General features: G+C 36.9%; 1 protein-coding gene across 3 annotated transcripts in view; it reads left to right on the top strand.

Annotated features, from left to right (window-relative positions):
* Positions 1-12,131, top strand: part of LOC129764990 (mucin-2) — a 200,914-nt gene that overhangs the window by 149,009 nt on the left and 39,774 nt on the right. For all 3 annotated transcript variants that reach the window (XM_055764709.1, XM_055764708.1, XM_055764707.1), the window contains exons 4-5: positions 9,075-9,287; positions 9,365-11,096. In XM_055764709.1, coding sequence (XP_055620684.1) covers positions 9,075-9,287; positions 9,365-11,096 — 1,945 coding nt within the window. The remainder of the gene's footprint in view (positions 1-9,074; positions 9,288-9,364; positions 11,097-12,131) is intronic.

Below are 12,131 nucleotides of genomic sequence, written 5' to 3'. Positions count from 1 at the left end.
CAATCAAACGAAACCAAAGTTGGCATGTGAAAGTTTTAGGGTGCAATAAATGTTTCTATGATGGTTAGACAGTCCTTCCCCCACTCAAAGGGGGGGCTGCCATACAAATGAAACACAAATTTCTGCATTACTCGAGAATTAATCAAGCAAATGAAACCAAATTTGGCATGTGGAGGTTTTAGGATGCAATAAATGTTTCTATGGTGTTAAGATACTCCTTCCCCCTCTCGTAGAGGGGGATGCCGTACAAATGAAACACAAATTTTTGTATTACCCGAGAATTAATCAAGCAAATTAAACCAAATTAGGCATATGGAAACTTTAGGGTGCAATGAATGTTTCTATGGTGGTTAGATACCCCTCCCCCACAAATTTCTGCATTACTCGAGAATTAATCAAGTAAATGGGCGGGACGAAGTTTGATGGTACTGCCATACAAATGATGCATACATTTCTGCATAATTCAATAATACAGGAACTAATCAAGCAAACTGAACCACGTTTGGCATGTGAAGGTTTCAGGGAGCAAGAAACATTTCTAAGGTGGTTCAACACTCCTCCTACCTTTCTGAAGAGGGGAGGGGGTAGGTCTGCCATAAAAATGAAACGTTAGTTAGGAACAGTAGGAATTTTATAGTAAAAGGAAAATTCAACGGGGTCAATTAGAACATCAATCAATGAACAGTTCTCAGTTCTGCGAACTTGAACTTGCTCATAGTAAGAAACGTGGATGTTTGAAGGTATTGAAAACAAAACACAAATTTTGGGCGGGACGAAGTTTGCCGGGTCAGCTAGTCCATAATAAATAAATAGGTTCAAGTACAAGAATGTAATGCCTCGCTTCCAGCTGGGCTAATGCACTCATTTCTGGTTTGGAAGAACGAACTAATTCTCAAAAAAAAAAAATTAAAAAAAAGTTTAACAGAACACTTGTACACTATGTTAGTACTATTAACAATGAGATTTTTATTCTGCAAAGGTGTTGCAGATCAATCCCTTCTTCATAAAATTATGTCTTTATGCATAATCTTTCGGAAAAACATTAAAAAACTTATTGTTTATTCCCAATATTTCAAAAAACAACATCAGGTTCAATTTTCCCATGTTGATATTCTAGGCATAACTGTCCCACCATGAATTTTTAAACTTATGATCAAGCTTGATTGATTCAAGTGTTGGGAACTTTTCACATTTCATTAGACAATAGTTTACTGCTCATAAAAAACTCGGTGTATTGCTAAACTGAAATACTTAAAGCTTCTGGTAGACAAATATGCTAGAAAACTTTGAATGCGTTTTTCTCAGATGCTGATTTTGGAACATGGGAAAACTATGCGTAGAACGGCAGCGAAAGCGTTTCAAATTTAGCGTTATAATGATGGAATGTATAATTTTTGTTCTGTGTCAACTATTTGGCTCCGCTATATTTGTCTGATTTGACATTCTGTGACTTTTTACTTTCTCCAAAATATAAGGCGAAATATCGAAAAACTAGAAGTGGTTTATATATGTTATATAATGGCAAGACAGATGTAGGACTACTGCTGGCTCGGTAAACATTTGTTTGAAGTAGAATCTGAATCAATCCTCAATGAATAAATAAATATTTTGAAAGAACGCTGAAAGTTGTTTATGTTAGTGTGTGAGTGAATGAGTATAAGTATGGAATTTTTACTACAAAGATAAACATGAAATTCAACTTGTTTGAACTTTTTGGTGGTTCTGAAAAAAAACAGAAGCTCCTTGATTTTGCGTCCATGTTCGGGAACACATTCCGATTACCACAAATGCAAGCATCGTCAATGAATTATATTGTTATAATTTCAATAGCTTGCTTCCAAAGCAATTTTTGTGCTATTGAAACAAGGTTGTGGATCAATAAGCAACAATTATAAAACTCTTGGACATTTTATTTTCCGAAGAAAGTTCAACCGGAAATGGATTATAAATGCTCGAAGGAGGATTCGACTCCTCCTCGGAAATACCCAGCGTAAACAATACCACCTTCCCCGACAGCAGTGTTGCCACATTTTCATCTGTACCAGAAGGGAAAAAAATCTTTCTCATCTGTACTTTTTCTTCAAAAAATCTGTGCCATAGGAAATATTCATTATAGAGAAAGATCATGAAGCATGAAAAAATACTCTTTTATTTACTTCAAAATATTATATCTTCTTACTATCTTTATTTGTACATTTACTCACTACAAATACTTATGCATCAACGCCACCGGGGCGCAATTTTGATTATGAATTTATTTTTCCGTAATGAAATTTATTCTCAGGTGAATGTAATGAGTGATTTCAAGTAATAATACTGACCAAAAAAAAAAGAAAAAATTCATACGCGGAAAAATCTGTACTAATCTGTACTTTTTGACGAAAATCTGTAATCTGTACCGTACTAAATATGTGCCAAAAATAACCGAAAAATCTGTACCTTTCCAGATGAATCTGTATGTGTGGCAAAACTGGTTGGTGCATATGATAGAAGCTACCACACTGACGTTTTTCAATCATTCATAACATTTAATCTACTGAACCGATTCACATGATCGACATATCAAACTAAAGAACTTTAGTAATTATTGGTTGTTCTTTTATAGTTTAATCGATTTTTTATAGTTTCATTTCATCTTAGCTTTATCTTGAAAGCTGAGATGAATCGAAGAAAAAACATTGAAAAAAAATAAAACAAGAATAAATTTTTCGATAAGGAACAAAACTACCAATGTTCACTAAAATCTGAGAATAAATATTCCCCCAGCTTTTAGAAGGCAACATGAATTACCAGCGCCTTAACGAACGGTGTTTTTAGTCCTAAAGTTTTGCAAATTCATCTTCAAACATACCTTGAAGAAGCCGCAAGAGATTCAAGCACTTGACTAGATCTCAAATATCATAATAAATCAATAGAATCCGTTTTTCGGCCCTTCCTTTCGGGGTATTCCTTAGATGAGAGGTCCAAATAATTTGATTCCCCAATTTTACTCTACTTAATATTAAGCTATCGTCTCACATTATCATGCCGGGTGTTCGGGTTCGATTCCCGTTCTGGTCGGGGGATTTTTCGTCAGAGAAATTTCCTTCGACTTGCACTGTGGTCACGCGTATTCTAGAGCTTGCCACTCGGAATACATTCAAGGCGTGTTATTTGGCTTAAGAAATCTCAACTGAGTATTAATAAATGACGCTAGTTAATGCATACTTTGAGACGGCAAAAGTTCCATAGGGAACGTTAACGCCATTCAAGAAGAATATTAAGCTATAAGTCAATCTGCACTTTAGTAAAGTTCGAAATAAAATGTATTCAAAAAATGTTAGTTGGACGAATTATTACAGGTCGGACTCGATTATCCGTAGTATTGATTTTTTTTTTTTCACTCCGGACAATCGACTATGTATTTTTCGCGATCCCCTCAATATCGGTATTAAATGAAATGATTTGACTAATAGAATACAGCACATCATGAAAATATTCCGAAGAAAATTAGGTAAGAAATAAACGTTGGATTTCCATTATCCACAGTTAGTTGTTTCATCATATACCCCACGATTTTATTTTAGTCTCATCATTGCCCTAGATTAAGGAAGTAACGGATATGATAACTGCTAAGTGCTACTTGTCTAATTATTTTCTAGCTTTTAGTTCATTAAACCGTTTAACTTGAAAGTTTTTTACTTATTTTATTTTCTAGTTTTTAGTAAATTATCTGTATTATAATTATACTTCTCTACAATAAAACCATTCGACTTTTGTTTTTGATTTTTATTTCTCACCTAAATTTTTTCGTAATATTTTGATGATGTACTGTATTCTATTTCATTTGATACCGATATTGAGGGGATTGTAAAAAGTACATAGTCGACAAGTTTGTGTCGGCGACCTTTTCGAATTTATATTGTTCATAATGTAGTGTTGTAGAATTTTTCAATTTCATGGAATACGTAGTTTTAAAATGACAGTAGAATTAAAGGTATGTTCCAAATTTCAGATCAATCAGTGATCAGGTACGGGGTCAAATTTCAATTGATGTGGACAACCCTACAAATACTCAAACATACATACAAACAGGCCAAGATGAATGAAACCATTAAAAAGTAATTGGTTATTTGGGAAATGCGGCCATCTTGGATTTGAATTTTTCATGATCTACTGTGTTCTGCCAGTCGAGCACTTTCATTTCATACCCATATTGATGGGACTATGAAAAAAATATATGACGCCATCTTGTAGTGGCGGCCATTTTGGATGTACATTTTTTATAAATAACTGTGTTCTACTAGTCAATCCCTTTCATTTGATATCCATATTGATGGGGTTCTGAGAAAATATGTAATCTGCCATTTTGTAGTGGCCACCATCCTGGATTTGCATTTTTCATGAATAACTGTGTTCTACTAGTCAATCCCTTTCATTTGATATCCATATTGATTATACAAATTATTCAAAATTTTAAATATAAGAAAAATCAAAAATAAAATACTCCGGATAATCGAGTTTAAAATTCCGGATTATCGAATCCCGGATAAACGAGTCCGACCTGTATATGGAATCAAGATTTGACATAGTCAGAAACTTTGAAATTGAGAGGGCTACTCATTTATCATCACATTATTCGGGAATGCTCTCTCAATGCTCTCACATATAAATTTTTTGGGATCTCTATCCGAGTTTGCGCAAATCGTTTTATGTCCTTCATTGCATGTCTGTAGCGCTTGTTTAGAAAGTTTTCCAATCAAATAAAGGAAGAGGATTACTGTGGAAAATATGACGGTTGTTGGGGATGTAACTATTAGCCTTTAAACAAACCCGATGATGGAATATTATTAACATTCTCAAATCTGCAATACAGTAAACATTCACTAACTGGGCGAAAAGGGATGTCCAGCTATCGACATTCGCGTTTTAACTGGTCCGGCATGTTTAACGTCAAATAAGATCGAGAGGAACTTCAATGAATTGTTTGATTCGCGTTGATCATGAAATTGGATAAACAAAAGGATTCCAATGGAAGTTTCGCATTGAGTGCGAGGACAGGTATGGAATATAATTTGAGGAAATTAGTTTTTCTGTTATTTAATCAATGTTTTTGTCATGCGAAAATGTCAATTTTCATAACATTTCAAATTACATTCGAATACCCCTCACGGCATTTAAATCCATTTAAATATGGCGTCGATTGTTTACGAAATTCTGCCTTTTAACTGGTCCAAGGACCAGTTAATGTTCGCCCAGTTAAAAAGCAGACCACTTAAACCAGCACCAGTTAGCTAACGATTACTGTATTATATTGATAAGATCTTTCACTACAATATGGATAACAAAGCGCGTCCATTTTTTGTGCATTATTTATCATTACAAAAATTTTAAGATACCAAGATGTATATGTTTCATGATGAGATCTCTCAAATTTGAGTTCTAACAATTTATAAGAATTTATAATTAGTAAGTATGTATTGCCAAAGCTGCAATGAATAATGTGTTCACACCGAAACTGTGAATTAATATTTGACGCAATGAAAAAATTATGTTTGTTCTGAATTTTTATAAATTACTGTTAATTGCAACTTGCCTAATTGTTTTTTTTTTTGCTTTCAGTGCATTATCTGTATTATTATTATGTTTGATCACAATGAAATCATCTAACCGTTCTCTTCGCATTAATTTTGTTTGGATAAACAAAATATCCAAAACTTTTCAAGTTAAGCGGTTTCACTGTGATTAAACATAATAATAATACTGATACAGGGTGGACTCGATTATAACTCAATGATATAGTCTCGAACTTCGTTCCACTGTATACAATCGAATCATGTATATATCGAGTCAAAACAATTGTTTTTTTAATTGTGTTATGTACATTAGGGTGGCAATGGATGTATAGAAAAAAATTTCATGGTCGGTTTTTGTTTATTGACCCAAAAAAATTATATGTGCAAAGTATCAGCCAAATCAGACATGGTTTAGGGGTGCCTCAAAGCGCTCAAAGTTTTGACTATTTTGAATGACATTTAGAAAATATAAATTTTTTTTTCGATGCCAAATGACTTAAAAATGCATAAAACGTCTAGATCTGGTGTTATCGCGAAAAAAAATTGTTGGCCGAAAATCGACTTTTTGGGACTTAGCCTGAGCGGCAAAAAAAATCAAAACTTTGAGTGCTTTGAGGTATCCCTAAATCATGTCCGATTGAGCTGAAATTTTGCACATATCATTTTTTGGGCCAATAAACAAAATGTACATGGTCGGTTTTTGAAATTTGACATGACCATTTTCGCTGCCACCCTAATGTACATATATTTTTGGTTTTTTGAATATAAAAGAATAATTTAATCCCTTAAAGTCAGTAAACACCTTTCTCAAAAAAAAAATCATGCATCCGGAATCTCTCAGGAGGTGATAGAGTAAAAATGTAGATAATCCTTCTAGATATATGATTGAGTTTCAACAATAACAGAATTATTGAACTATAAACAAATTTCATGTCAACTCGACTGACCATTGGCAGCAACTCATTCAAACAACTTTGCATACTTGAAATCTTTTTGAAAAGGGCCATTTTTTTTCTTTGACGAATTTCATGCCAACTCGACTAGCCGTTGGCAGCACCTTCTCTGATAGCAGTGAAACGTTATGGGTGTAAACACATGGGTCTGTTAAACAACTTTGCATAAGTGAAATATTCGGAAAAGAATTAAAAAAACTTTTCAAAAAACTATGATATCTTCAAAATGGTCAAAGAATGAAATGTAGGAAAATGTTTCAGTTTTCATAAAAAATACCGAAAATTTTTTGAAAAAAAAATCCGCTGGAAAAAAAATATTTTAAAAATTAAAATTAATTTTTCTTAAAAACGTTTTTTTTTTAAATTCCCAAAAAAATATTTGAATAGCCTTTACCATTTTCAACAAGTCGTCCATACATCGGAAGATGGGCACTTTTACAGGAACAAAGTTTTTCTAACAACAACTTTTTCATGTTTTCTTTGACTAAATTACAACGAATCCTAGTTTTGTTTGAAGTCAAGATAGCGATATGATGTATTCGACAAAGTTTCAGATCTTATCAAAATATGAACTTTTGTCGAAAACGTCAACTTTCTATAACTTTCTAACAACAACTTTTTTATTTTTCCTTTGAAACCATATTAGAAAAAACTTTTTCCCTGTAAAAGTGCCCATCTTCTGTTGTATGGACGACTTGTTGGAAATTGTAAGGGCTATGCATATTTTTTTGAGAATTAAAAAAATACGTTCTGAGAAAAATAAATTTTGGTTTTTAAAATTTTTTTTTAAAAAAAATTTGGTATTTTTTATTAAAATTTAAACTGTTTGCTAGATTTGCTAGAAAAACCCCCATAAACTATAAAAACCAAAAAAAAATATAGTCAAAGTAGGGGATTTTTTTTAATTACACTGAAATAAAACATTATTTTAAAAATCGAAACTAATTTTTCTCAAAAAACGTTTTTTTTAAATTCTAAAAATAATTATCTGAATAATCCTAGCAATTCAAAACAAGTCACCCAAATATCGAAAGATGATCACTTTTATATAGAAAAAAAAAAATTCGGGTGGAAAAAGTGAAAGATTTTGAACGTTGATATCTGTTCAATTGATGAATGAATTTTGTTTCCGAATGCGCAAATTAAGGGGGGGGGGGCATATATAGTGAAAATAGTAAAGCAAGTGGTCAATGTATTGATGAAGGAAATCGATTTTATTCGTATATTATTTTGTAATGCCATAAGCAGCATTCCTCCATTCCATTCAATTCGAGAGTGAGCTTACATGGCATGGCTTCGGGGGATGTAGTTGCTATGTCCATTTTTTCATTTGGGAATGTTGATGCTGTGTTCATTGCTCGCCCCGCTCAGAAAAAACGTTCTGTACAATGAAGGATGCATTGATTAAAAAAATGTCTAAATAATTTTCTACATTTTATTTTATATCCAACATTTTGTAGGTTTTATAGTTTTTGAGTAAAGATTTTTCGATAAATATTTGAAAAAGAACTCAAAAATAAAAAAAAATCACTCAAAAACTATCAGACCTGCAAAATTTTGGTTAAAGAATGGAAAGAGGTTTCCATTCAGTTTGTTTTCAGTTTGAGTTTTTTTTTCAACTATTTATCGAAAAATCTTTACTCAAAAACTATAAGACCTACAAAATGTTGGTCTTAAAATAAAATGTAGAAAATTATTTAGATTTTATTTTAAAAATATCAAACAAATTTTAAAAAAATATTGCCAAGTGTACCACGCGTACCGTGATACAGCTTTGAGCCGTATCAATTGGTACAACTTATTGACACACAATATTCTCTTTGGCAGTATTTTTTTTTGTTCAATATTGATACAAATTGCACATAATTTGATGATGGCAAAACATTACAAACAAATTAAAATTTCCCGAAATTGAAACTTTGCGCAATGTGTTCCTTCCGCCGCAATTATCATTAGCCTGGAAGTGCACCGAACCGGATCTTGTTTATTCATCGGCAAAATGTTGAGCCGTCCCGAAACGAAAGCTTTCGAGAAGCAAGCAATTAGACCTGTCTCGGTAAGACGGCGGCGGCACGCTGATGAAAATGATGCAAATTGTTGGTGTCAATATTTGAGCGAATAATTCGACACGAATCCTCCCGCTTCTTGTTGTCGTTGGCGTCCTCATCGTAATCATCGGAACGGATAGGTAAACCGGCTCCCTTTCCACCCGGCGATGGTTCCGATGCTGCAGCGGATGATCATCGTCAATCGCACAGACAGGGCAGCCGATGGCACCGTTGCTCGCTTGCAACATTGATACGACACCGATCCTATTAGTGCAGCTTGAGTTTGTTATCTATGCAAAGCGTCCCCTCGACCTATCTCACACTTTGAGAAAATCAGAAAAGCGTGACTGACGGAGCGGAAAAACTCAATTTACAGCTGTAATTGATTATGAGTCAATTATGACGCGCTCCATTTTTATCCGCTCGACATTGAACGGAAACGATGGGAATAATTTCCTCTGACTTCGTTATTGAAACAAAATAATGTTTTCAACGTTTTCATTTGCTCTCCGTTTCAGCACTATTGGCTCACTCGGCCGTGTATACCCCCGGCAACGCTCCGGTCTACAACCCCAATGGCAACGTTGAAGTACCGGCCGTCATCCCCACCAAGGTCAATAACCCGGGCTATCTGGTGACTCAGACCGTGTACGGGTTCTTGGATTTCACCACCACAATCGGCAACACGGTGATGATCTTCTCGCCGCAGAGTGCAGCCCCGGTTGTGACCGGTAAGTACATAATGGAGCCCAAGGCACCAAACCCTCCCCTTTTTGTCCCGAATCGGAGCATTAACCTCTACTTTCAGAACCCCCGAAAACGACTCCACCCCCACCGCCCGTGATCGAAACATCGCCACCTCCCGCGCCAACAACTACGACCACCGCAGCCGCCCCTCCCGCTGTGATCGAGGAGATCAAACCCAGCAAGACAGTGGTGCTGCCCGTTCAGCCAGTTCAGGAACCAAAGGACCAAGTGGTACAGGTAATCGCAGAGACGCCGAAGCCTTTCGTCGTGAAACCAAACCCCGCCCCAGCAGCCAAAGCTAAGGTTCAGATCACACCCGTGAAGGCGAAACCCGTCAGCAAACCAAAATCGAAGGTTTCCATCGTAGAAGTCACACCGGTCACGCCGGAGCCTGCAGCGGAAAGTACCGTCGAAGAGAAGAAGCCCGCCAAGGTACAGGTCGTGAAACCACAGGCTCCGATCGTGAAGGTCGTTACCGCCAAGGTGGAAACGACAACCGAGAAGAAGGTTGTGACACCCGAACCAAAGGTCGAAGCGGCTCCCGCAGAAGAGGAGGAAGAGGAAGAAGAGGAGGAGGAGGAGAATGACGAACAAGAAGAGGTTGAGGAGGAGCAAGATGAACAGCAGGAACAGATAGTAGAACCGGAAAAGGTTGAAGAAGTGAAGATCGAGGAACCTAAGGTTGTAAAACCTGTTACCAAGGTAGAACCAGTGAAAGAACAACAACATCAGCAAGAAGTAGAAGAAGAGGAGGAAGACGATGATGATGATGATGAGGAAGAAGAACAAGAAGAGAAGACCGAGGAGAAGAAGGAAGAGAAACACGAAGTAATAGAAGAAAAGAAAAAGCCAGTGATTGTGGCGTCCTCCAAACCTAAAATTATTCTGAGACCAAAAATCGAGGCTGTACAGAAAGAACACTCTCCGATTGTATTCTCAAGCACTACGGAAGAGAATGAAACCGATGACGATGATGATGAAGAAGACGAGGAGGACGATGAGCCAGCCCCGGTGCTACAGATCGGAAATAACATTGTCCCCGAGCCAGAGTACGACTTCCTTTCTCGTCAACCGTCCGAATTTGTCGAAGAAACGTATCGCGTAGTGAATTTGAAGCCAACAGCCACAAGCAGCTCGTCGGCAGCCAGTGCCTCTAAAACGAAGGGTAAACGAGGACAAGGTAATAAAAAAAATCGTCCAACTGGATTAGTCACCAAGCTCGGTGGAACCGTCGTTAAAGAAGGCACCACAACGGTCCACGAAACGAGCGTTATCGGCACCTACATTTCAGGAAAGTATGCCCAAGTCCTACAAAGCACTTCTCATGTATTTCAAGGTAACGCAGCCGCCTCAGGTCACCACAAGTCGGCTCCGGGTCTGAAGGTGAGTCCCAGCCCAACGCTTCGCATCCTGAAAACCGCTGCGCCAAATCCAAACAAAACGCCCCGCTACAATCCGGAAGCGGCAGCGATCATCACTCCGTCACCGTCGGCTCAGCAAGCGTTGGAAGACACTGGGCTCCCGCTCGAGAATCTATTCGCGAACCAACCGAGCTCTAGTCTCGTGCGGCCTTCGCGCCGTCTCGGCGGACCCGGAGCTAACGTCAATGGTGGCAACTTCAAGAACCGCCTGAGAAACCGCATCAGCAAGGACGAAAACGAGCTGCAGGAGAAAACCGACACGGAACCGGAACCGGTCGGGCCCCCGGTAACACAGCCAAGCTTTGGTAATGGCAAGAAAACTAACCGCTACCGTAACACTCAAAACGTCAAGCCTAACAACGTCGGCAAGAAGTAAGTATAGCGCGGCGGCTTGCTAAAGCTTCCTCCCCCTCATTAGTTTCCGGGCTCGTAACTTTACACTATTAACTAGCATGCGCAAGTGAGTTACCGATTTGGACTTGACAGGGATTGGTAGGCATCAGGTTTGATTTGATCATTTTCATGCTTATTATCAAGCGAAATTCATCAAATTGAACCGAAATAGATTTATGCCCTACCGATCCAGCCGTTTTTTTCTGCCCTATTTCAACTACTTTACGTTTGTCGTGTTTTTGAATTGTGTTGTCGTTTGCTTAGTTATGGTTTGTTTGCCGCTTTTGGTTTTTCCTGTGTGTCTCTTTGTGTGTGTGCGCACGAATGCTTGCCTGCTACTGTAAATGTGTGACTCTGCTCGACGTTGTTTTGTGTTACTTTTTCATTATTTTTGACAAACTGTTCACTGCACGAACTCACATACACACAATAAAACAGACTGACATTTTGACAAACGCACTAATCGGGAGAAGTTTGGCATGATTGTTATAAGAAAAGGAGTGTTGTTTTTTGAATCGAAACTAACTGGAACAGAGTTTATAATGTTCCATTCAGTCAGACGGTCGTTTCCGTTCTGACTCTCTCTGCTTCAATGAATTTTTGTACATTTTTAACTATTTCAACTTTGTCCTGCATATTTGTTTCAAATAAAAATACAATTTCCCTGAACTTTCAGGATTCATAAAATTTAAAAAAATCAAAACCTTTGTTTCGGAAGTTTGCAACTAAAAGTGTTGCGAGTCCGCTTACTACGCGAACTATCGTAGATTAAATTTCTTAGGAACCTCCATTGACCACCCTAGCCTCCTTTTTTCGCGGGTAGAGCAACAATAAAACTTTGGTTTCTCTACAACCGAAATGTCAACCTTCCTCATAGTAATTTAAAAAATATGGACACGTTTTCTGATAAAAAAAAGGAACTTTTTTTTTATTCTTCGATATTAATTTTATGTTTTTTTTCCAAACAATATATTTCAAATATTCTTCCATTTTCTCGAACTTTGTCGAGGACCA

The sequence above is a fragment of the Toxorhynchites rutilus genome, chromosome 2, assembly GCF_029784135.1.
Source record: "Toxorhynchites rutilus septentrionalis strain SRP chromosome 2, ASM2978413v1, whole genome shotgun sequence".
NCBI lineage: Eukaryota > Metazoa > Arthropoda > Insecta > Diptera > Culicidae > Toxorhynchites > Toxorhynchites rutilus.
Note: the sequence above shows the minus strand (reverse complement) of the source record. Positions and strands in the feature narration are given on the sequence as shown.